The sequence below is a fragment of the Oncorhynchus clarkii genome, chromosome 2, assembly GCF_045791955.1.
Source record: "Oncorhynchus clarkii lewisi isolate Uvic-CL-2024 chromosome 2, UVic_Ocla_1.0, whole genome shotgun sequence".
Lineage (NCBI taxonomy): Eukaryota > Metazoa > Chordata > Actinopteri > Salmoniformes > Salmonidae > Oncorhynchus > Oncorhynchus clarkii.
Window position 1 is genome coordinate 66,432,611 of NC_092148.1, and position 27,233 is coordinate 66,459,843.

A 27,233-nucleotide genomic window follows, 5' to 3' on the forward strand; every position below is an offset into this window, starting at 1 on the left:
TATATACTTACCTTGCTAAGGGAGATGACCATCTCCTTCAATGAGATGCTTAGTTGTTTTTATGTCATTGTGGTTTTGAGGACTGTTATACTGTTACAAACAGGCTCACTGGAGAAGGGGAGTGGTGCACTCTTAGAAAAAAATGTGCTATCTAGAGCCTAAAAAGGTTTCTTCAGATGTCCCCATAGGAGAACCCTTTGAAGAACTCTATTTGGTTCCAGGTAGAACCCTTTGGGTTCCATGCAGAACTCTTTCCACTGTTGGTTCTACATGGAACCAAAAAAGGTATCCTATGGGGACAGCCGAAGAACCCTTTTGGAAACCTTTTTCTTAGAGTTTGGAGTGGTATGCATTAAAGTACGGTACAGTTTCTACCTCAGGACTGCAGTTCCTTTGGCTACCCCAGCCCTTCCACGTTGAGAGGCAGGGGGTTCCTTGGTGCCACTTTAACCCCACCATTGTTTCCCAAGCCCCAGGAGAGATCACTTACCACTGATTAATCCAGCCATGAAAACACAGAAAGCGGTTTGGCCCTGGAGACTGGCTCTCTGTGCATGCAGGCGTGAGAGGCGCACTGCAGCTTCACGTGTCAATGCTTTGATGGAGGCCCGAGGAGCCGCAATCTCAATAAATGACTCAGACAGACCAGGCTCTCTCTCACAGAATCCAGTCTACCAGTGCAAATCTGGCCCACACTAGGTTAGGCCCCTGTCCATACATGAAGTTGTGTATGTTATTAATGATTTGTTTATAAAAGCGGTTATCATAGAGCTTTGACACACATGTTAATTATGCATCATTTATGAACTTGAAGCACTTGAGCACTGGAAGTTTACCTATGTCATTTAGGTAGTGTGGATTCTCTCTCCCTGAAGAGTTGATTTATCGTCTGTGTTCTGCACATGCCAACTCACATTTCATATAAAGCTATATTTAATATTCTGCTCAATTGAGCATGCAAAAGCTTATATGGATGCTCATGCTAAGTATTATGTGTGGTTTATATTACATGTACATGTAGTCTCTTTGTTGCTTTCAGTCCGTCCCCACTCCCCAGCTTCTGTTGCTTTGCTTGTTTTTCTGGTTCTTACGGTTTCTGGGTCAAATCCATACTCTGCCCCACTCCTATTGTGTTTTGATGGCCCACTTTCTGCCTGGTGAGGGTGAACGGCTTGCTGTTTCTCCAGGCAGAGCATCATGCTGCTGGTGGGAACACTGGGTGCTGATAGAAGGCTGCAGGAATTCATTCCTGGACAATACAAGCTGATTCTCTCAACATGCAACAACTTTCTGGAGGTTCCAGTACATGTAGACACCAGTACGCTCTGATGAAGGCCAAGAAGCCGACATGTAAGCTTCAATAAAAAAGTAATACTAGCAAGAGCAGTGTGCGGGTTTGTCTTTTCTTTAACAGTAAGTTAATGCATTGTTCCCATGCAACTGCAACACAATACACTATATAGCCAAAAGTATGTGGACATCTGCTCGTCGAACATCTCATTCCGACATCATGGTTATTAATATGGAGTTGGTCCCCTCTTTGCTGCTATAACAGCCTCCACTCTTCTGGGAAGGCTTTCCACTAGATGTTGCTGTGGGGACTTGCTTCCATTCAGCCACAAGAGTATTAGTGAGGTTGGGCACTGATGTTGGGCTATTAGGCCTGGCTTGCAGTCGCCATTCCAATTCATCCCAAAGGTGTTTGATGGGTTTGAGGTCAGGGCTCTGTGCAGGCCAGTCAAGTTATTCCACACCGATCTCGACAAACCATTTCTGTATGGACCTCGCTTTGTGCACAGGGGCACTGTCATGCTGAAACAGGAAAGGGCCTTCCCCAAACTGTTGCCACAAAGTTGGAAGCAGAGAATCATCTAGAATGTCGTTGTATGCTGGTATGCTGTAGCTTTACGATTTCCCTTCACTGGAACTATGGGGCCTAGCCCGAACCATGAAAAACAGCCCCAGACCATTATTCCTCCTCCACCAAACTTTACAGTTGCCACTATGCATTGGAGCAGGTAGCGTTCTCCTGGCATCTGCCAAACCCAGATTTGTCCGTCCGACTGCCAGATGGTGAAGCGTGATTCATCACTCCAATGGCAGCAAGCTTTACACCACTCCAACCAATGCTTAGCATTGCACATGGTGATCTTAGGCTTGTGTGCGGCTGCTCGGCCTCCCGACAAAACAGTTATTGTGCTGACGTTGATTCCAGAGGCAGTTTGGAACTTGCAACACTGCACACTGCCCTACACCATCTGGACAAGGAATACCTAAAAATAATGCTGTTCATTGACTATAGCTCAACATTCAACACCATAGTACCTTCCAAGCTCATCATTAAGCTTGGGCCCTGGGTCTGAACCCCTCACTGTGCAACTGGGTCCTGGACTTCCTGACTGGCCGTTCCCAGGTGGAGAAGGTAGGAAACAACACCTCCACTTCGCTGATCCTCAACACAGGAGCCCCACAAGGGTGCATGCTCAACACCCTCCTGAACTCATCAAGTTTGCAGACGAAACAACACTAGTAAGCCTGATAACCAACAATGATGAGACAGCCTACAGAGAGGAAGTGAGGGCCCTGGGAGTGTGGTGCCAGGAAAATAACCTCTCACTCAATGTCGACAAAACAAAGGAGCTGATCGTTGACTTTAGGAAACAGCAGAGGGAGCACGCCCCTATCCACATCGTGGGATCGCAGTGGAGCAGGTGAAAAGTTTCAAGTTCCCCGGCGTACACATCACTGACGATCTGAAATGGTCCACCCACACAGACCGTGTGGTGAAGAAGGCGCAACAGTGCCTCTTCAATCTCAGGAGGCTGAATAAATATGGCTTGGCACCTAAAGCCCTCACAACCTTTTACAGATGCAAAATTGAGAGCATCCTGTTGGGCTGCATCGCCGGCTGGTATGGCAACTGCCCTGATCGCATATGCAGGCCTCTACAGAGAGTGGTGCGGTCTGCCCAACGCATCACCGGAGGCAAACTACCTGCCCTCCAGGACACCTACAGCATCCAATGTCAAAGGAAGGCTTGAAATCACTGGCCACTTTAATAATGGAACACTAGTCACTTTAATAATGTTTACATATTTTTGCTTTACTCATCTCATGTGTATATACTGTATTCTATTATACTGTATTTAGTCTATGCCAGTCCGACATTGCTCATCCGAATATTTATATATTCCTTAATTTTAAATGTTTGTATAGTTGTGAATTGTTAGATATTACTGCACTGTTAGAGCTAGAAGCACAATCATTTTGCCTCACCCGCAAAAACATCTGCTAACCGTGTGGATGTGACAAATATAATTTGATTTGATTTTGATTTGATAATTTTGGTAGTTTCCATGTAAAAGGACCCATGAGCACCAACATGTGAAGTTCATAGGAGCATGTCAAATTGGGTGTCAAATGAAAACTAAGAGTCTATATTTTTGAGAAATTAAGGCATATTAAGAAGGGGTTCCTAATGTTTGGTATACTCAGTGTTTTGGATAAATTTTTCTGCCTTCTGTAAATTTAAGAAACATTGCATTGTGCCTTGAAAGTCCATTACCAAAAACCCACATATCGTTAAGATATTTTCTCTTCCTCATGGGGAGGGAGGATAATGAAAGTTCACAGAATTAACAAGTAATGGTAGACTTATCAATTAGTTGTAGTTTTTTTGTTTATGAATTATTAAGTGGTTTTAACTCAGAATTCCATTACCAAATCGGTAACGAAAAAAAATTAATTGGTAATGGAATTTCTGCAATTGAATTGGATACAATTGGAAATGATAGTAGTGTCGGGTTCACCTTGGGGTCATGACAGGGGCTGTACCAAATGTTTGATGTATTATAATAATTCATTATGCTTATCTTGTATTAATAGAAGAGGAGGGGTTATAAGACCCTCCCTCCTTACATTTATAGGGTCCTAGACTACAGATTAACATACAGTGGGGCGAAAAAGTATTTAGTCAGCCACCAATTGTGCAAGTTCTCCCACTTAAAAAGATGAGAGAGGCCTGTAATTTTCATCATAGGTACACTTCAACTATGACAGACAAAATTAGAAAAGACACCTGTCCACAACCTCAAACAGTCACACTCCAAACTCCACTATGGCCAAGACCAAAGAGCTGTCAAAGGACACCAGAAACAAAATTGTAGACCTGCACCAGGCTGGGAAGACTGAATATGCAATAGGTAAGCAGCTTGGTTTGAAGAAATCAACTGTGGGAGTAATTATTAGGAAATGGAAGACATACAAGACCACTGATAATCTCGCTCGATCTGGGGCTCCACGCAAGATCTCACCCCGTGGGGTCAAAATGATCACAAGAACAGTGAGCAAAAATCCCAGAACCACACGGGGGGACCTAGTGAATGACCTGCAGAGAGCTGGGACCAAAGTAACAAAGCCTACCATCAGTAACGCACTACGCTGCCAAGGACTCAAATCCTGCAGTGCCAGACGTGTCCCCCTGCTTAAGCAAGTACATGTCCAGGCCCGTCTGAAGTTTGCTAGAGAGCATTTGGATGATCCAGAAGAAGATTGGGAGAATATCATATGGTCAGATGAAACCAAAATATAACTTTTTGGTAAAAACTCAACTCATCGTGTTTGGAGGACTAAGAATGTTGAGTTGCATCCAAAGAACACCAAACCTACTGTGAAGCATGGGGGTGGAAACATCATGCTTTGGGGCTGTTTTTCTGCAAAGGGACCAGGGCGACTGATCCGTGTAAAGGAAAGAATGAATGGGGCCATGTATCGTGAGATTTTGAGTGAAAACCTCCTTCCATCAGCAAGGGCATTGAAGATGAAACGTGACTGGGTCTTTCAGCATGACAATGATCCCAAACACACCGCCCGGGCAACGAAGGAGTGGCTTCGTAAGAAGCATTTCAAGGTCCTGGAGTGGCCTAGCCAGTCTCCAGATCTCAACCCCATAGAAAATCTTTGGAGGGAGTTGAAAGTCCATGTTGCCCAGCAACAACCCCAAAACATCACTGCTCTAGAGGAGATCTGCATGGAGGAATGGGCCAAAATACCAGCAACAGTGTGTGAAAACCTTGTGAAGATTTACAGAAAACGTTTGACCTCTGTCATTGCCAACAAAGGGTATATAACAAAGTATTGAGATAAACTTTTGTTATTGACCAAATACTTATTTTCCACCATAATTTGCAAATAAATTAATAAAAAATCCTAGAATGTGATTTTACAGGCCTCTCTCATCTTTTTAACTGGGAGAACTTGCACAATTGGTGGCTGACTAAATACTTTTTTTGCCCCACTGTATATATTCATTATAAAGGTTAATACTGTTCCACAGTCTTGTCTAATCTCTGCCTCTAATAAAGAAACTGTCTGAGAAATGTGTGACTGTGAGACGAAACTCTGCAAGAGATAAGAGACTAGTCAGACATTCCACTATAAATCAAATTTGGGAGTGGACATTTACAACTGAGATGTAGATAACACTAAAACTCTTGTTCATATAGCTGTGTAGGCATGGTTTTCGTCTCATGAGTAGAAGGTAATGACGTAGGCAGTGACATCACTAAGATATATGACTGTAGGAATAATAAAACAACTCGGACCCTTTTCTATTTTTCAGAACTTACTCGGAAACATGCGTGGTATGTTCCTGTTGTCAACTTCTGTCTGCAATTGCATTAATAAAGGTTTTTGAATGATTTCATTAAATATATTGTCTGAATGCTAATTTCATCAATGAGCCAATGATTGACAAGGAACAAAGAACAAACCCCAACAGTAGTCACAAACCACAGTTGGGTTCACAAGTTTGGACAGCATAGTACAGCACAGTAGAGTATAGATCAAATCAAATCAAATAAAATGTATTTATATAGCCCTTCTATATAGCCCTTACATCAGCTGATATCTCAAACTGCGTTACAGAAGACCAGCCTAAAATAATAATCACAGTAGTTGTCGAGGGTGCAGCAAGTCAGCACCTCTGGAGTAAATGTCAGTTGGCTTTCCATAGCTGATCATTAAGAGTATCTCTACCGCTCCTGCTGTCTCTAGAGAGTTGAAAACAGCAGGTCTGGGACAGGTAGCACGTCTGTTGAACAGGTCAGGGTTCCATAGCCGCAGGCAGAACAGTTGAAACTGGAGCAGCAGCACGGCCAGGTGGACTGGGGACAGCAAGGAGTCATCATGCCAGGTAGTCCTGAGGCATGGTCCTAGGAGAAAGAGAGAGAGAAAGAAAGAGAGAAAGAGAGAATTAGAGAGAGCATACTTCAATTCACACAGGACACCGGATAAGACAGGAGAAGTACTCCAGAAATAACAAACTGACCATAGCCACCCGACACATAAACTACTGCAGCATAAATACTGGAGGCTGAGACAGGAGGGGTCAGGGGACACTTTGGCCCCATCTGATGATACCCCCGGACAGGGCCAAACAGGAAGGATATAACCCCACCCACTTTGCCAAAGCACAGCCCCCACACCACTAGAGTGATATCTTCAACCACCAACTTACCATCCTGAGAAAAGTTAGGGTATAGCCCACAAAGATCTCCGCCACGGCACAACCCAAGGGGGGGAGGGCGCCAACCCAGACAGGAAGATCACGTCAGTGACTCAACCCACTCAAGTGACGCACCCCTCCTAGGGACGGTATGAAAGAGCACCAGTAAGCCAGTGACTCAGCCCCTGTAATAGGGTTAGAGGCAGAGAATCCCAGTGGAGAGAGGAGAACCGGCCATGCAGAGACAGCAAGGGCGGTTCGTTGCTCCAGAGGCTTTCTGTTCACCTTCACACTCCTGGGCCAGACTACACTCAATCATATGACCCACTGAAGAGATGAGTCTTCAGTAAAGACTTAAAGGTTGTCAGGATTCTAGCAGCACTAACTGAAATGTATTTAGTGCTTTATCCGGGTACCCGGAAAGTAAAGAATTGCAGTAGTCTAACCTAGAAGTAACAAAAGCATGGATTAATTTTTATGCATCATTTTTGGACAGAAAGTTTCTGATTTTTGAAATGTTACGTAGATGGAAAAAAGCTGTCCTTGAAACAGTCTTGATATGTTCGTCAAAAGAGAGATTAGGGTCCAGAGTAACGCCGAGGTCCTTCACAGTTTTATTTGAGACGACTGTACAACCATCAAGATTAATTGTCAGATTCAACAGAAGATATCTTTGTTTCTTGGGACCTAAAACAAGCATCTCTGTTTTGTCCGAGTTTAAAAGTAGAACGTTTGCAGCCATCCACTTCCTTATGTCTGAAACACAGGCTTCTAGCGAGGGAAATTTTGGGGCTTCACCATGTTTTATTGAAATATACAGCTGTGTGTCATCCGCATAGCAGTGAAAGTTAACATTATGTTTTCGAATGACATCCCCAAGAGGTAAAATATATAGTGAAAACAATAGTGGTCCTAAAACGGAACCTTGAGGAACACCGAAATTTACAGTTGATTTGTCAGAGGACAAACCATTCACAGAGACAAACTGATATCTTTCCAACAGATAAGATCTAAACCAGGCCAGAACTTGTCCGTGTAGACCAATTTGGGTTTCCAATCTCTCCAAAAGAATGTGGTGATCGTTGGTATCAAAAGCAGCACTGAGGTCTAGGAGCAGAGGACAGATGCAGAGCCTAGGCACAGTACACAATACCTTTTCATTGGGGGAAAGGAGCAGCACTGGCCCAGTGCAGGTGGAAGTTTTAGAGGGAGTCTATGGCCTTGTTCCCAGACGTGTGTCTTCCATACATTACAGTATAAACCTGACAGGCGAGGCTATGAGGGTAGTGTGAAGTTGCTGAGTGGAGAATTTGCTCTGTATCCCTGATACATTACATTCCCATAACAGCAGAACGCAGCAGATCTCTGGAGGGCAGTCTCTGGGATCAATAAAGCTTAACTGCTTGATAAATGTGATGAGTGCTAAAGAATTAGTTTCATAAATCTAACTCATAAGGATCTGCTCTTTACGACTGTTTGATGTTATGTTCTCTGTTTAAAAGAACCTATAGATTTCCTGGGTGATCGTTAAATGTTCTCTACGGCTGTTACTTGGCTTGAGAACTTGATGGTAGATTTTCTGTTCCAAGCAGAACTGTTTGTGTACTGTATGTAATGTGTTCTGGATGAGTTGACGTGCATGCGCTCTGGGCCTCAGACCCCAGGCTGTAATGCTGCTGTTGCTGCGGACTGGTTGAGGTAGCAGGGCCTGAGATTGAACATTCACACAGGGCTGGCTAGTGGTGGAGTGGGCCTGCTACAATCACTCACACACCCCAGGCCACGGAGATAAGGAGAGTAATCTGCTAATGAAACCAGAGGAATTATCCCAGGGCTCTACCGCTCCTGTTCCTCTCAGTGCTTTGCATTCCCTCCATTCCCTTCAGACAGAGAAAACCCATGACAAGAAAACGCTTATAAAGCAGTTTGAGATTGAATAGAATTGTCCCAACTTTTCCCTGCTGTGCTACCACTGCTGTGTACTGTCATATTAGTAAAAGACAGGCATTTTGCCACAGGTTTAGCCAAATATTTGTATAATAAATGAATCATCTACTTGATGTCTCTGTAATTATCAGTTGTTGGATGAGCATGCAGTCTGTTTACATGATGTGTGGAAGGAGGGCTCCCTTACTACCCAACTGTAAAAGGGGTAACATAATGCATAGGTTTTCACACCACAGGGCTACTGCCACAACAACCACTGCATATCCCTGTTCACACAAACAAATCAGTGTCTTTATCAGAGATGCTATTTGGTTAGTCGATGGTCAGACCAGTAGATTCTATTGGCAGTTTGGTTAGACACCCTTAAACAATCCATGGCCAACCCAACTGAAGAGATGCAGCATTAGTTTTAATTAGGAATTCACCAGCATCATTCATTAGATCCTTTATCCCGCCACACAATCACACACATCCTGTAATTACAGAGCCTGTTGGAGGGGAGTAATGCAGCTGGGCTCTGTGTGGGGGAAAGAGACAACTCAGGAAGGGAGAGAGAGAAGAGAAGGAGAGGGAAAGAGGAGTGCTATGGAATACTAACACACTTGCTGTCTGTAACCAAAGAAAGGCTTCCTGTCTGACCTAATGCATCATCGTTCGTCCATATACATCACTGTCTCTCAGCCTTTTTTGCTTTGTCATTGGCTCTCCTTGGCATGGGTTGCATTCGGAAAGTATGCAGACCTCTTCCCTTTTTCCACATTTTGTAACGTTACAGCCTTATTCTTAAATGAATTGTTTTCCTCATCAATCTACACACAATACCCCATAATGACAAAGTGAAAACAGGTTTTTAGAAATGTTTGCAAATGTATAAAAATAAACAGAAATACCTTATTTACATAAGTAGTCAGACCTTTTGCTATGAGACTTGAAATTGAGCTCAGGTGCATCCTGTTTCCATTGATCATCCTTGAGATGTTTCTACAACTTGATTGGAGTCCACCTGTGGTAAATTCAATTGATTGGACATGATTTGGAAAGGCACACACCTGTCTATATAAGGTCCCACTGTGTGCAGTGCATGTCAGAGCAAAAACCAAGCCATGAGGTCGAAGGAATTGTCCGTAGAGCTCCGAGAAAGGATTGTGTTGAGGCACAGATCTGGGGAAGGGTACCAAAATATTTCTGCAGCATTGAAGGTCCCCAAGAACACAGTGGCCTCCATCATTCTGAAATTGAAGAAGTTTAGAACTACCAAGACTCTTCCTAGAGCTGGCCGCCCGACCAAACTGAGTTATCGGGGAAGAAGGGCATTCGTCAAGGAGGTGATCAAGGACCCAAAGGTCACTCTGAAAAAGCTCCAGAGTTCCTCTGTGGAGATGGGAGAACCTTCCAGAAGGACAACCATCTCTGCAGCACTCCACCAATCAGATCTTTATGGTAAAGTGGCCAGACAGAAGCCACTCCTCAGTAAAAGGCACATAACAGCCCCCTTGAAGTTTGCCAAAAGGCACCTAAAGGAATCTCAGACCATGAGAAACAAGAATCACTGGTCTAATGAAACCAAGATTGAACTCTTTGGCCTGAATGCCAAGCGTCACGTCTGGAGGAAACCTGGCACCATCCCTACAGTGAAGCATGGTAATGACAGCATCATGCTGTGGGGGTGTTTTTCAGTGGCAGGGACTGGGAAACTAGTCAGGATCGAGGGAAAGATGAAAGCAGTAAAGTACAGAGAGATCCTTGATGAAAACCAGCTCTAGAGTGCTCAGGACCTCAGACCGGGGTGAAGGTTCACCTTCCAACAGAACAATGACCGTAAGCACACAGCCAAGACAACACAGGATTGGCTTCGGGACAAGTCTCTGAATGTTCTTGAATGGCCCAGCCAGAGCCCGGACATGAACTCGAAATAACATCTCTGGAGAGACCTGTAAATAGCTGTGCAGTGATGCTCCCCATCCAACCTGACAGAGCTTGAGAGGTTCTGGAGAGAAGAATGGGAGAAACTCCCCAAATACAGGTGTGCCAAGCTTGTTGCTTCATACCCAAGAAGACTCAAGGCTGTAATCTCTACCAAACTGCTTCAACAAAGTACTGAGTGAAGGGTCTGAATACATTACTTATGTGAATGTGATATTTCAGTTTTTTGTTGTTAATACATTTGCAAACATTTCTAAAAACCTGATTTTGCTTTGTCATTATGGGGCATTGTGTGTAGATTGATGAGGGAAAAAACAATTTGATACATTTTTGAATAAGGCTGTAAGTTTTAAGTTCCTCGGCATACACATCACAGACAAACTGAATTGGTCCACTCACACAGACAGCATTGTGAAGAAGGCGCAGCAGCGCCTCTTCAACCTCAGGAGGCTGAAGAAATTCGGCTTGTCACCAAAAGCACTCACAAACTTCTACAGATGCACAATCGAGAGCATCCTGGCGGGCTGTATCACCGCCTGGTACGGCAACTGCTCCGCCCTCAACCGTAAGGCTCTCCAGAGGGTAGTGAGGTCTGCACAACGCATCACCGGGGGCAAACTACCTGCCCTCCAGGACACCTACACCACCCGATGTCACAGGAAGGCCATAAAGATCATCAAGGACATCAACCACCCGAGCCACTGCCTGTTCACCCCGCTATCATCCAGAAGGCGAGGTCAGTACAGGTGCATCAAAGCTGGGACCGAGAGACTGAAAAACAGCTTCTATCTCAAGGCTATCAGACTGTTAAACAGCCACCACTAACCTTGAGTGGCTGCTGCCAACACACTGACACTGACTCAACTCCAGCCACTTTAATAATGGGAATTGATGGGAAATGATGTAAATATATCACTAGCCACTTTAAACAATGCTACCTTATATAATGTTACTTACCCTACATTATTCATCTCATAGGCATACGTATATACTGTACTCTATATCATCGACTGTATCCTTATGTAATACATGTATCACTAGCCACTTTAACTATGCCACTTTGTTTACATACTCATCTCATATGTATATACTGTACTCGATACAATCTACTGTATCTGCCTATGCTGCTCTGTACCATCACTCATTCATATATCCTTATGTACATATTCTTTATCCCCTCACACTGTACAAGACAGTAGTTTTGGAATTGTTAGTTAGATTACTTGTTGGTTATTACTGCATTGTCGGAACTAGAAGCACAAGCATTTCGCTACACTCGCATTAACATCTGCTAACCATGTGTATGTGACAAATAAAATTTGATTTGATTTGATTTGATTTAATGTAACAAAATGTGGAAATAGTCAAAGGGTCTGAATACTTTCCAAATGCACTGTATGCAGTTCATAAGGATGCATGACAGGATATTTGTGTCAATACACGAGTGAGAGACTGATTTATCTTATTGAGGGATCTATGTAATTTACTGCATTATCTAATTTGCATAATTGATAAGTGAGTGTGTGTCCTTGCACAATGCAACAGCCCTGCACTTCTATTTTTGCTGCCCGAGCCCAGTAAGCAGGCTTGTCGGGTTGATTTGTGAGCTCGCTGTAAAAGAGCGGTCTAGAAGTGACAGTGGCGATCGCCCATGGCGGCCCGGGAGCCCTTAGTCTTACTGTGGAAAGGTCAGACTGTGACACCTCGAGCACCGCTCCCTTGCGCCGATATTTGTCCGGAGAGTCATGGCTGGCACCCAGTAGTAAGCTTTCTCTGACAGAGCTCTCTCTTAATGAAGTGTGTTATCTGGAGCCTGAGTAATGACATGGAGGAGACTACTGCTCCCAGGGACACTTCCTCTGCCATCACAGGCCCAATGAGGAGAGCGCGAGTGACTGAGGCTGACTCTAGCAGTCCAAACTGCCTGGCCTGGCCTGTAGCTCTAGGGTCATACTGTTCTTAATTGTGATGGAGAGGGACATGATGACGTCTTGTTCTCTGGACTGGAGAGATCCATCAAGATCCAATAGCAGCAGCAGCCATCAGGTTGTGTCCAGGCCCACAGCAGCATGTTACCCACAGCAGCATGTTACCCACACATGGCCAGACAGCCAGACATTCCCAGCAGGCCTCAGTCCCCTCTGTGTCAAGAGCTCATTTAGGGAATCCTCTGCTGTTCACCCACACATTACATTGTGCTTGGCATGCTTTAATCGGGTGCATTTAAGGTCCACTGCACCCCATCTGTCAGACTACCAAAAATAGACATGCAGAGCTCTGACCACACTGAGGGCATCATGAACGTCTCTGGTTGTTATGCAAATAGGGACAGTGAGATTAAACATTTGGATTAACCACATTATTTTCCTGACCAAGGCCACTAAATAGACTTCATTCCATTCCCATACTGCTATAGCGGGATACAGATTCTACATGAACTCAAGCAGAGATTTTCACATCCTTCACTGTGATGATGTTCTCTTAAACGTAGCATTAGGAGGCTGACATGTTATCAATAGCAGTGTGACTGGTTTATCTGACACCTGATATACTTGACCTTGAAGCATGTTCCTTTGAGAGTTATGTTATGAGCTTATGAGTTTGATTGTGAGGAGCATGTGTGTTTACTGTGTGTTTACTGACCCTATTACTGAGATCCATTAAATGGCCCCCAGTGAGCCAGTGGGGAGGGAGTGAGGTGGCACGTGAGGCCTGTTTTTCCCTGGCATGGGGAGGAAGGTGGAGAGGGAGAGGAGTGGAGCCAAAGATGGTAGATAAATTAAGATGTCTTACTCAGGCAGTTTATCATTGGGAAACAATGTCAAAGTCAAAAGTGGGCAAAAGTGGGCTTTCTCTCTCGCTTGCGCATGCTTTCCTGCTTGAGCTCACAGTTCCTCCGTTATCTCTGGCGTGCTTACGCAAGAGAGGGAACGCCCACTTACACAGACAGGATTTTATTATATGGGAATTTTATTCAATGCCCAATAACAGCTGGCTCCAGTCTACTTATTGTCCCATCCCCACCCCCACCAGAAAAATATTGCAAGGGAGATGTCTTGCTTTCTTTACCATCTCTGGTGGAGTGATCAGCGCCAACATTAATCTCTGTTCAATTCCTGGCACTGATTTATCACCTCCTCATCCAAATCACAGTTATTAGTTAGACTGGGAGTTGCAATCCTCTTAATATGTCACACACGTCATGCGTAGAAGACACTACATCAGCAGCTGCATGTGTACATCCACTTCAGCTATTAAAATGTAATGTACACCATAATACACACACGTATATATATTTAGATATAGTACCAGTCAAAAGTTGGACACACCTACTCATTCAAGGGTTTTTCTTTATTTTTACTATTTTATACATTGTAGAATAATAGTGAAAATATCAAAACTATGAAATAACACATATGGAATCATGTAGTTTTCATCTATATTTTTCATAGCTGTCTACATGTCACCACAGACCGACGCTGGCACTAAGACCGCACCAAATGAGCTGTATACCGCCATAAGCAAACAGGAAAACACTCATCCAGAGGCGGCGCTGGTGGTGCCAGGACAACAACCTCTCCCTCAACGTGATCAAGACAAAGGAGATTATTGTGGACTACAGGAAAAGGAGGACCGAGCACGCCCCCATTCTCATCAACGGTGCTGTAGTAGAACAGGTTGAGAGCTTCAAGTTCCTTGGCGTCCACATCACCAACAAACTAACATGGTCCAACCTCACCAAGACAGTCGTGAATAGGGCACGACAAAACCTTTCCCCCACACGAGACTGAAAAGATTTGGTATGGGTCCTCAGATCCTCAAAAGGTTTTACTGCTGTACCATCGAGAGCATCCTGACGGGTTGCATCACTGCCTGGTATGGCAACTGCTCGGCCTCCGATTGCAAGGCACTACAGAGGGTAGTGCATATTTTTTTATTTTTTTTATTTCACCTTTATTTAACCAGGTAGGCAAGTTGAGAACAAGTTCTCATTTACAATTGCGACCTGGCCAAGATAAAGCAAAGCAGTTCGACACATACAACGACACAGAGTTACACATGGAGTAAAGCAAACATACAGTCAATAATACAGTATAAACAAGTCTATATACGATGTGAGCAAATGAGGTGAGATAAGGGAGGTAAAGGCAAAAAAAAGGCCATGGTGGCAAAGTAAATACAATATAGCAAGTAAAACACTGGAATGGTAGATTTGCAATGGAAGAATGTGCAAAGTAGAAATAAAAATAATGGGGTGCAAAGGACCAAAATAAATAAATAAATTAAATACAGTAGGGAAAGAGGTACGGTAGTTGTTTGGGCTAAATTATAGGTGGGCTATGTACAGGTGCAGTAATCTGTGATATGGCCCAGTACATCACCGGGGCCAAGCTTCCTGCCATCCAGGACCTCTATACCAGGCGTTGTCAGAGGAAGGCCCTAAAAATTGTCAAAGACTCCAACCCCCCTAGTCAAAGACTGTTCTCTCTGCTTCTTAACAGCTTCTACTCTCAAGCCATAAGACTCCTGAACATCTAATCAAATGGCTACTCAGACTATTTGCACCCCCCCTCTTCTACGCTGCTGCTACTCTCTGTTATTATCTATTTATAGTCACTTTAATAACTCTACCTACATGTACATATTACCTCAATTACATCGACAGTGGTGCCCCTGCACATTGACTCTGTACCGGTACCCCCTGTATACAGCCCCGCTTTTGTTATTTACTGCTGCTCTTTAATGATTTGTTATTCTTATCTCTACTTTTTATGTATTTTCTTAAAACTGCATTGTTGGTAAATGGGTTGTAAGTAAGCATTTCACTGTAAGGTTGTATTCTGTTGTATTCAGCACATGTGACAAATACAATTTGATTTGTTACCGCATAAGAACAGGGTATTGAAACACGGTACCAGTGTGTCAGAATTATAGTCCACCCAGTCCCAGTACACATGCTCATCACAGGACAAGTGCCATTCCTCTAGACTATAGTTAGATGACTGACACAGTGTTAAGCTGACAGCCTGGCTGAGCCTGCAGAATAAAACTCTTAGGTTGTAGACTAGGTAGAGAGATGTATTAGTTGCCTGCCTGCTGAATGGATCACCACCCTGTTCCAATGAGCTGTAATCATCCCTGGTGTGTGCCTTTGCTAATACTAGCAGTCCTCACAAATGCCTGAGGGAAAACAACTTGTAATGGTGGTGTGCAATGTTTGTTGGAAGCTCAAATAACTTATCTTTCTGGAATAATTCAGAGAGTTTAGCTATTATTATGGAAAACATGTTGGTCTGAGTGATATTTTAAATGGTAATCAGTGCTGGGAGCTGGATAAGTCTTTCAGCGATGTGTCAGAGAGGGAGGGGAAAGGCTCGTGAAAGTGGGCAGTCTCCTGTCCTCTTCTATCCTCTCCTTCAATGTCTTCCCACTGGGCACAGACATCAGTTCAATGTCTAGTTTTGATTTACATATGGTTGAGTTGTCAAGTAATGTGAATTAAAGTGAAATCAGCCAAAAATGTCACTATGTCATGGACTTTTTTCAAATCAAGTCAGTTTTTCACATTGATTCAACATCATCACATAGATTTTGGGGGATTGCAATGATGTGGAAACAACATTGATTCACCAATTTGTGCCAAGTGAGTTGACTTCTCTTTGATCTCCTATTAATGCCTTTAAATCCATTCATACGTCATTAATGCCTTTAAATCTTCATACTTATACTGTGTGATACTTGATGTGCGTTGTTTGGTTATCAAGACCCAGTATCATATCACCCTCCCCGTCCCTGAGTCATCTCCCTGAACAAATGTCATTCTAACCCAGCCAGTTGTCAGCACACTTAATCCATTCTCTCATTGTGCTTTAGCTATGGAGGTTTCTGGCCTAGACTCTGCAGGTGGCTGTAGTGGCTGTCATTAATATTGGATGAATCCTGGATATCTCCACAGGGTCTGGAAAATATGAAGCACATTCTGCTATCAGTAATTACCTCCCTCTTTCCCTCAATCTCACATTCTCCCTCATGTCCTCATGAAGTTGTTGAGTTCCTGGGCTGGGCCGGACCACTTGTTCCCTATCAGTGGGGATATTTCCTCAAAATTTCCTTTTAAGTTGTTAGTTGTGGTCTTTTCTTGTGTTCGCTGTGAGTTTCTCATGCTATTGTTTTTCCCTTATCTTGCAGCGGGATGCTAAAGGACAGTATCTGTTCGACCTCATCTGCCACCACCTGAATCTGCTGGAGAAGGACTACTTTGGCATCAGATATGTGGACCCAGACAAGCAGCGGGTGAGTGAGTGTGTGTGTGTGTGTCTGTGTTGGATGAAGCATACTGCAGTGGAGGTGACCGTTTAAAGAGATACAGGGCCAGATTGAAGATATGTTATTTTATTTATTTATATCAAGGCACAAGGCGAGATCCAGATGCAGACACAGGAGGCAGATGGTTGGAGTCTTAAAATGTTTATTAATCCAAAGGGGTAGTCAAGAGAATGGTCGTGGACAGGCAAAAAGGTCAAAACCAGTTCAGAGTCCAATAGGTACCGAATGGCAGGCAGAATCAAGGTCAGGGCAGGCAGGATGATCAAGTAGTAGTCCAGAGTCAGGCAGGGCTCAGAACCGGGAGGACGATATAATAGAAAAGGAGTATGGGAAAAACACGTTGGTTGACTTAACTAAACATACAAGACGAACTGGCACAGAGAGACAGGAAACACAGGGATAAATACACTGGGGAAAATAAGCGATACCTGGAGGGGGAGGAGACAATAACAGGAACAGGTGAAACAGATCAGGGCGTGACACTTTCATAACATACGCTTTTAGAGAGACACTCATACAATCATCATCAGCAGCAGCAGCAGAGCACAGAGGGTTATTACTCAGAGATGGCTTGTAGCTGCACTGCTTGATTCATGAAGAATTAACATGTGCTCACATTGTGTTTTAGCATCAGAGACAAGACCGGTCCTCCCCATCCTGCATTTCTTATGCTGCCACTCAGGGCTATTTCCGTGGTTGTTGTTGGGGTGAGGGGTTGGCGGAGAGAGGGAATTGATGGAGTGAATGTTGCCAGAAGGATGGGGGATGAATCAGTGCCTGATATACAGGCAAAACCAGAGTTACCTTCTGAACTGACCCTAGAGAGCACTGCCACTGCACAGTGTCTGCCTATCTGTCTGTCTCGGCAGGCCCAGGCATGCTGGTGGTATAGTATTATAATTTGAAAGACCATCCATTACTGTCATTTATAGAGAGAGCTGTTATCTCTGTAGGCCCTTACTGTTCAATTTGCTTCAGTATGATGATGATTTAATTAAACAAATCAGGAACTGATAGCATTAATTATATGATTCTTGTCAGATTAGAGATGGATGTTGGATATGAACGGAGACATGCGTCAGTGTGTTTTAGGCGTGAAGCTGACATGACATAACACCGGTTTTCACACGTCTTTCGATGAACTGTCATTCCTGTGTATTGCATTTAACCTGCTTCATAGAGTGATATGAGCATGGTGTCAGTGTCATTGCAGGATTTTTAGACATGTTTAGCTTTTTTCACACTTTGATCATATGTCTTTTTGTTGTTGATGCAGCATTGGTTGGAGGTCACAAAGTGTATTGCCAAGCAGATTAAATGTAAGTCTTCAGTGTCTTCCTCTTCATGCTATGATCATTCTGCTAATTGAGCAATTATAGTTATCATCACCGTGGCATCTTTAATGACGCATCATCTAATTTGACTAATGAATGTGCATTTGAATTCAAATGGTAGGAAGTTACTGTATTAGGATTTCAATAGATCTAGATTCTCCATTTGACTGGAAGGACAGAACTGTATGAATTGTCCCTTCCTAGCAAAAGATAATCCACACAAAAGGTCTCTCACCCACTCTCTTGCAAATCATCATGAACTGTGTCTCCCTAATTGTGGATACAGAGCTTAAAGGGAAAATCCAGTCAACATTTATCTTTTGGTATTTTTTTTCATTAGTCCACTGTTGATACAGTCCCAAAATGTTTTTCATGCCAGCAGTCACGTTTTCAAGATATTGGACTTTCAAGAAGCAAAGTGTCACCTTCCACATCATTATGATGATGCAAAATTATTTTTCCTTTAAGCGAGATTCCGTTTGCCTATTCTACTGTTTACCTTGTGATGATATGAAGTAAAGATTTACAGGAATCATTTGTCAGTGCCCCCTTCACAGATTGCTTAATTCACGAGTGTTTAAATTGACTAGTCATTTTAAATTCTAACTTCATAGTGTCTGAATCAAACACATGTCAGGTTAGAACTATGCTAGACACTTTTTGCAAGGCGTTGCATTTAGAGCATTTTTTCAGTTAATCATTTAAACTGTGATCATGAAATGTTCCTGACTATTTGGTTCTCCATTTCCTTTGTTCCCCAGCCCAGCCTCCATTCACCATGTGTCTCAGAGTCAAGTTTTACCCCCCTGACCCCGCTGCTCTCAAAGAGGAAATCACCAGGTAGGACTTTGTGTGAAACTCAGCAAAGTAGAGAAATGCCAACAACCACTCCCCCAGCCTCTAGTATGAAGAGGAAGTCAGGGAAAGCAGACATGAAAGCTTTGTGTTTAAAAATCTTCAATAACTTTAGCCTTTTCTAAAGCAGTTTCAAAGCAGCAGCTGGTGTTTATCACCTTTTCTCACACGTTTCATTTTCCCCAGAAATGTTTGTGTTCTGAATGCACTGACAGTATTTTTTCCCAGACATTATTGAAGGGCCTCTATAATAAAAGAGCACTTCGTCTAAAAACAGTGCGATAAATAAAATAAAAAGACAGTGCTGTTTGAAGTTGAGATGTATGTAAAAAGCCTTCCTAAGTAAGCTTGTGAGCGAGCCTGCTCCCTGAAGTAGAATGGCTGCTAAATTGCGAGGTTGTGTAGCTGTGCTCTGCGTTGGTCTCTCTGGCTGGCTGACTGCTGAGGGAAAGAGGAAGACTGAGGGTCAATTACGGCTAGCAGACTCCTCTAAATGATACATGATTAGCTCCCAGCTAGCTCAGATTAGAATCACTTATGCATTTCTTCGCCTGACTCCCTCATTCCCTGTGCAGTCTGCAATGAGGTCACCCAGAAAAGCCTCTCTGTGCCCTCAATAGGGCCTTTAAACGCCCTCTGATACTCTCTGATTTCAACCACTTGATGATGACATTAAAGAAGCAAGTACATGTGCAATTGAGTATAAGTGTGTTTATTGTGTCTGTGCATTAGTACATGTGTGTTTGCTAATGTATATTACAATGTGTGTATGTGTTGAAAGGAGGCACACCAACCTAGCCTGTTTGAATCAGGTGGTTGCCATCTCATATTCATTACCGTCCAGGGAGTCTACACTTAGGTGTGATGAAATGAACACAGAATGCAGAGTGCAGATAATGAATTATGTGAATTATGAATGGATGGAGAGAGGGGAGGAGGCGAGAAGGAGAGTGAAGGCTGAGGAAAAGAGAAATATAGTTAGCAAGAGATATGATGAGAGTGGTAGGGCAGGATAGACCACCTCATACTAGAGAGAGGAAGAGATATGATGAGAGATATGATGAGAGTGGTAGGGCAGGATAGACCACCTCGTACTAGAGAGAGGAAGAGTGAAAGGAGAGGAAATAATCAATGACACTGAAGTTTTCTTCAATATAGTTTCCTCATTAATCGCATACTGAAGCGATACTGGACAATATATGGTACACAGGTTAGACCACACAATGAGGGAAGAGGATAGAGATGGGTCAAATATTCATTTAAATTCACAGCTTTTCTTCACCAAATCTACTGACAGCAGAGATGTGAAAGGCAAGCAGAATAGACAATAGAAATGTAAGGCAGACAATTGACAGCATCAGCCATTTAACTGGAGTCACCCAAAGAGAGAAAAGGAAATTGCTTTTTTTAGCACCTATGGATCCTTAAGTGACAGCTGTTGTGAAGCTGGCCTAGATGACAAAATTACAGCCGAGGATATGTACACTACTGTTCCAAAGTTTTGGGGTCACTAAGAAATGTCCTTGTTTTTGAAGAAATTGCCATTTTTTTGTCCATTAAAATAACATCAAATTGATCAGTGTAGACATTGTTATTGTATTGGAAACGGCTGATTTTGAATGGAATATCTGCATAGGCGTACAGAGGCCCATTATCAGCAATCATCACTCCAAAGTGTTCCAATGGCACGTTGTGTTAGCTAATCCAAGTTGATCATTTTAAAAGGCTAATTGATCATTAGAAAACTATTTTGCAATTATGTTAGCACAGCTGAAAACTGTTGTTCTGATTAAAAAAGCAATAAAACTGGCCTTCTTTAGACTAGTTGAGTATCTGGAGCATCAGCATTTGTGGATTCGATTACAGGCTGAAAATGTCCAGAAACAAAGAACTTTATTCTTAAACTTGTCAGTCTATTCTTGTTCTGAGAAATGAAGGCTATTCCATGCGAGAAATTGCCAAGAAACTGAAGATCACGTACAAAGCTGTGTACTACTCCCTTCACAGAACAGCGCAAACTGGCTTTAACCAGAATAGAAAGAGGACTGGGAGGCAGCTTGAAGCTGCCAGTTGAGGACTTGTGAGGCATCTTTTTCTCAAACTAGACACTCTAATGTACTTGTCCTCTTGCTCAGTCGTGCACTGGGTCCTCCCACTCCTCGTTCTATATTCCATAAAAAATCTTTCCAGCTACAATAGTCATTTACAACATTAACAATGTCTACACTGTATTTCTGATCAATTTGATGTAATTTTAAAGGACAAAAAAGTTAGCTTTTCTTTAAAAAACCAAGGACATTTGACCCCAAACTTTTGAAAGGTAGTGTATATTCTTCGCATTCACATGCATGGGTTCTCCTGGGCTCATTTTGGTGTTGGTTGTTGGAAGTTGGTATCAGGGGAATCTGGGGTCCGTTGGGTCGTTTCTCCCACTGTTTCTATCACGTGTTACATTCACTTCAGAATCAATAAATGGGCAATCCTGTACTGTAACCATTGGTAACACCTGCTTTGTTCCAGGTGTTAGTCTCAGTCTGCAGCCAGTGTAGCTGCTGTATCTGTCAGGACAGTGCTGCTGTGTTCTGGGAAGCTCTGGTCTTGTCTGGCTTGAACAGAAACACAGTCAGTCGACAATAGCAGCAGTTTGCCTCAGGGCATCCCCTACCAAACCCTGTCCCCAACATCTTTTGAGATTTATCTGTGGCGATGTCTTGTTGTTGCAATAGATCTAAAAATAAGTGTGGTCTGTAATGTTGATGAATCTCATTAAAGTAGACAGGTGACTGAGATCCATGACCTCTGACCTTCTTCGCCCACTCTGTTCTGGTCCCAGATATTTAGTCTTCCTGCAGATCAAGAGAGATCTGTATCATGGCCGCCTCCTGTGTAAGACGACGGATGCTGCCATGCTGGCTGCCTTCATCCTGCAAGGTACAGTGACAGGACCTGACAGGCTGGATTTGCCTGCCCAACTCTCTGCACTGCACCTTCACATAACTTCTCTGCCAGTCACTCCACCATAGAGATGAATACCAGCCGGGGAAAAAAACACCTGGATTTCTCATAAGGATGTAGTTATCACTTTGTAAATTATATGCCCTGAGGGATTCTTACCTCCATATTGACTGATCTCTACTGTATACTAAAAAGCATTAAATTAAAATGTTAATGCAGACAACACGTGCACCTCCATACTAATTTACACTGTAAAACCATAGCTGACAAAGAAAGATGGGACAGCTGATAAGTAAGATCAATGCTTTGAATGCTAAACGTGAATTTCATGCTAGATTGTAAGCCTGATTATCAGGCATCTTGCTCTCAGCAGTATCGTTATCTGTATAAGCATGGAGCTCACACGCAGAAGACCCTCGAGAAGCAGGCAGGCTGTATGTTTGAGGGGTAAGGCGAGCGAGCCGAAGGCCGCAGAAAGTGCAGTGTTAGGAGAAAGCGAAGGCAGGTCCTTTGGCAGGTGCGCTGGCTCTGTTCATGAGGAGGTGCTGCCTGATCACCTCCTCGTCCTCGCTCGCTGAGGGAAAGGATTGTCAGAGCCGCCTGAGGGAGCTCAGTGTGGTAGGAAGTCACAAATAAACCACAGCAACCCTGGGCCAGTTTAACTTGTCGTCATTAAGAGCTCTGCTGACATACAGCACAGGCTGCCTGTGAACTAACAACACCTCGGCAAGGGTGCCAGTAATGTGTGTGTAGAACTGTGTAAATACTCACCTTAGCCCTAATAATTCTTGTTTGAGTTCACACTTGCAGTTATTACTGCAAACATATTCTGTATCCACTTTTTTATGATTTATTGAATGGAATGATGTTGTGAATGTTAGATATATTAGTGTATGTACTATATGTAACCATGTATGGTTAGACTGTGGTGCTGTGAAATGGTAGATCATTTGTATGTACTGTGTTCCAGCTGAGATTGGGGACTATGACCCTGGGAAGCATCCTGAAGGATACAGTTCTAAATTCCAGTTCTTCCCAAAACATTCAGAGAAGCTGGAGCAACGAATCTCAGACATACACAAGACAGAACTGATGTAAGGACCAATCTACTGTTTCTCTTTAACCTCTCACACGTGCATGAACGTTCATACACACACTGCACCTATAAGATGAATCAATTTGACTGAGAAAGCACTAACTACCATTGTGTGAATGCTTATTGTCTTGGAAACTAGTTCCTTCACACTCTTCTCAAACATTTGTTTAATCAATTGGAAAACCTTCCAATACCTGCAACTAGCAGAAACAACCAGGTAGGCTGGCTAATGGCCCACTGTCATTTCAGGGTGTTGCAGAGACAAGATGGTGGATTTTCTTGAGCACAAAAACGACCTTTCATTAATACAGTCATTATTATGAGGGTCGTGGCCCAAGACCTGTCATGGAGTGCAGTGCAATACACCTAATGAAGTGTGTGCACATACAGACACACAAAGGCATACACGCACACACACACTACTTTCTCTGCCAGCAGGTTAGCTGATGAAGCATCACTGAGGGTTTCTTAATGATGGTACACTCTACTGGGCACAAACGGGTTAAATCAATGTAGTTTCAACATAATTTGTCAACATATTGTAATCCATGTGGAAAATATATTGAATTTGAATTTTTACCTTTGAAACGTCAGATCAATATAAGATCCATTAACAGAAAAAAAATGAAAGGCTGGGCAGCACTTCCTACTGGAGAGTTGATCTATCTACAGCTATCCCTTTGGGCTCATTCAGGGTTTTAGCCCAGCCCTTGCTTAGCTTTGATATTTGTTACTGACTATTGCCAATGTGACATGAGAATGATTGTTGAGAAATCTCGACTTAATTAATAGTTGAAATATTGCTGTCAAAGTCATTATTAAGGGTATGTTCAATAGAGCAAATTAAATGTAACCATACTTTATCAATCATACAGTAAATCATCATTGATGCTATTTAAGCCTACAGTGTATAGCATCATCAACAGCTATTGTTTAAGTTCAGCCCAGGATTCAACTAAAAGTAGATAATACAAAGGGTGCCTTCAGAAAGTATTCAGACCCCTGGACTTTTTCCACATTTTGTTAAGTTACAGCCTTATTCTAAAATTGATTAAACAAATGTTTCTTGATCAATCTACACAACAAAGCAAAAACAGGTTTTTAGACATTTCTGCTAATTTAGTAAACTGAAATATCACCTTTTACATAAGTATTCAGACCCTTTACTCGTTACTTTGTTGAAGCACCTTTGGCAGCGATTACAGCCTTGAGTCTTATTGGGTATGACGCTACAAGCTTGGCACACCTGTATTTGGGGAGTTTCTCCCATTGTTCTCTGCAGATCCTCTCAAGCTCTGTCAGGTTGGGTGGGGAGCGATGCTGCGCAGCTATTATCAGGTCTCTCCAGAGATGTTCGATCGAGTTCAAGTCCAGTCTCTGGCTGTCCTGAAGCCAGTCCTGCATTGTCTTGGCTGTGGGCTTAGGTTCGTTGAGGTGAACCTTCATCCCAGTTTGAGGTCCTGAGCGCTCTGAAGCAGGTTTTCACCAAGGATCTCTCTGTACTTTGCTACTTTCATCTTTGCCTTGATCCTGACTAGTCTCCCAGTCCCTGCCGCTGAAAAACATCCCCACACCGTGATGCTGTCACGACCATGCTTCACCGTAGGGATGGTGCCAGGTTTCCTCCAGATGTGACGCTTGGCATTCAGGCCAAAGAGTTCAATCTTGGTTTCATTAGACCAGTGATTCTTGTTTCTCATGGTCTGAGAGTTTTTAGGTGCCTTTTGGCAAACTCCAAGCAGGCTGTCATGTGCCTTTTACTGAGGAGTGGCTTCCATCTGGCCACTCTACCATAATGTCCTGATTGGTGGAGTGCTGCAGAGATGGTTGTCCTTCTGGAAGATTCTCCCATCTCCACAAAGGAACTCTAGAGCTCTGACAGTGACCATCTGGTTCTTGGTCACCTCCCTGACCAAGGCCCTTCTCCCCCGTTTGCTCAGTTTGGCTAGGCAGCCAGCTCTAGGAAGAGTCTTGGTGGTACCAAACTTCTTCAATTTAGGAATGATGGAGACCACTGTGTTCTTGGGGACCTTCAATGCTGCAGAAAGTTTTCAATACCCTTCCCCAGATCTGTGCCTCGACACAATCCTATCTCGGAGCTTTACGGATAATTCCTTCGACCTCATGGCTTGGTTTTAGCTCTGACATGCACTGTCAACTGAGGGACCTTATATAGAGAGGTGTGTGCCTTTCCAAATTATGTCCAGTCAATTGAATTTACCACAGGTGGACTCCAGGTTTTAGAAACATCTCAAGGATGATCAATGGAAACAGGATGCATCTGAGCTCAATTTCGAGTCTCATAGCAAAGGGTCTGAATAATTATGTAAGTAAGGTATTTCTGTTTTTATATTTAATACATTTGTAAAAATGTTTTAAAAAACTGTTCACTTTGTCATTATGGGGTATTGTGAGTAGATTGCTGATTAAATGTTTTTATTTAATCCATTTTAGAATAAGGCTGTAACGTAACAAAATGTGGAAAAAGGGAAGAGGTCTGAATACTTTCCGAAAACACTGTAAAGGCCTAGGTTTTTAAGATTTATTTCAAATGGAATCTTCAAGTCAATAATTAATATGTTGGATTCATGACTCCTTCTCAACCAAAAATAAAAGTTAAAGAATAGGATCAAATCAAACTGTATTTAAAGTGCATTGAAAGTTTGATTTGATTTAGTCCTATTCTTTAACTTTGGATTTTTGGTTGAAATAGAGATGTGAATCCATCATATACATTATTAATTTGTTGGCAAATTGCAATTTAAAGCCAGACTCAGTGGTACATGTGTATCTTCTGCTTGGATAGCTCTATCTCCTTCAAATGTTGATATTAGGTTGGGTTGGCTACCAAAGACAATCAATATCACTTTTGCAATATGGTAAATAGCATATTCACTTGTCGACAAGTTAACAAATTATCTGCTGGATTCACATCTTCATCTCAACCAAAAATAAATGTTAAAGAATAGGATTAAGTCAGTGGTTCAGATTAAACTATCCAAGCAGTAGATACATCTCCTTTAAATGTTGGTATTTGTTTGTGTTGTCAACCAAACACAATTCAATATTACTTTTGTAATACAGTAAATAGCCTAAAATTATCTTGCAAACAAATGTAACATTATTCAACATTAAAATGAGTAACACATCGACGGCCACATTTTGAGGTTACAATAACAATAAATGTCTTCTTATGTAATCATAGAAAGCGTGCATATTCACGGACACAGGTATGTTGAAATCTTCACAATCTGAACAGAATCTCAAATGGCGTTGATCACTTGCACCATGTACTTAGATGTAATCTCAACTAACTGCAATTCAGGTTATTTGGTTGTGCTATTAGATCATGCACAGTGATAACCCATTAAGTTGTTGTATAAATAAAATATCTGACATTGTATTCCCATTTGAACATTGGTGTGCTTTTAAATGGTTAAAAGTACAGTGATAACAGAATTCAACAGACTTTTGGCTATTTTTTAGTGGGTACCAAATATTACCCAATTCTCCACATTGTAATGACATGGTGTTCCCAGTGGGACAGGCTGCGACACACTTCCCAACATTGATCCTTTACACTCACCCTCAGGCCTCTAAAGTTCATGTGGTTGAGACCACATGGATAATGGTTTAGCCATAATGTCGGAGCTATTTATCCTCCCACAAGGCACTTCTCCTTTGTTTAAATCATAATTAGTGTGAGATAATGTGCTCTACATAAATTAAAGACATTGAAACATGGATCAGCCATTTTCACACTAGCTCAGAGTCGATTTGAAGGTTCTTTATTGTTGGTTCCCATTACTGAGTGCTTTGTCTAGTGACCCAGCTCAGTGAACTGGTCATGGCCATGGGACATACTGTATACTGTGGACAGCATGGAGGATGTGACTGACCAAATGAGTGTCGTCAGAGGTTCATAGATAAAGGATCTTTAAAATGATAATTATAGATATGATCCTCTGCTGCTCTCTAGTGGGTTGTTCATGTCTCACCACCAACAAAACACCTGTCAACATGCCTGACTGTGATCACAGAAAATATAATTGGAATGCTGGGACAGGTGCCTATTTGGATCTTTTGAATGCACCAGTAATTCAAGCCTATAGGGTCACTGGCATCTCTTCATGTTTTTTCCATTGATTGTGATGGAGGTCAGGCTGATGCTCACGTTACTTCATTGCTGTTGAATGGTTGGTGCTTGATTAAATGTTAATTGGTAGAGGTACTGTATCTAGGATGGTTGATACACCGTCTGGCCATCTATTCAGAGCTCTCTGGTCTATTC

General features: G+C 42.7%; 1 protein-coding gene across 1 annotated transcript in view; it reads left to right on the forward strand.

The window, feature by feature from the left end:
• Positions 1–27,233, forward strand: part of LOC139372315 (FERM domain containing 5a) — a 117,550-nt gene that overhangs the window by 76,561 nt on the left and 13,756 nt on the right. The window contains exons 2-6 of the mRNA XM_071112047.1: positions 16,565–16,669; positions 17,979–18,021; positions 18,798–18,876; positions 21,725–21,822; positions 22,817–22,940. Of these exons, the coding sequence (XP_070968148.1) occupies positions 16,565–16,669; positions 17,979–18,021; positions 18,798–18,876; positions 21,725–21,822; positions 22,817–22,940 (449 nt within the window). The remainder of the gene's footprint in view (positions 1–16,564; positions 16,670–17,978; positions 18,022–18,797; positions 18,877–21,724; positions 21,823–22,816; positions 22,941–27,233) is intronic.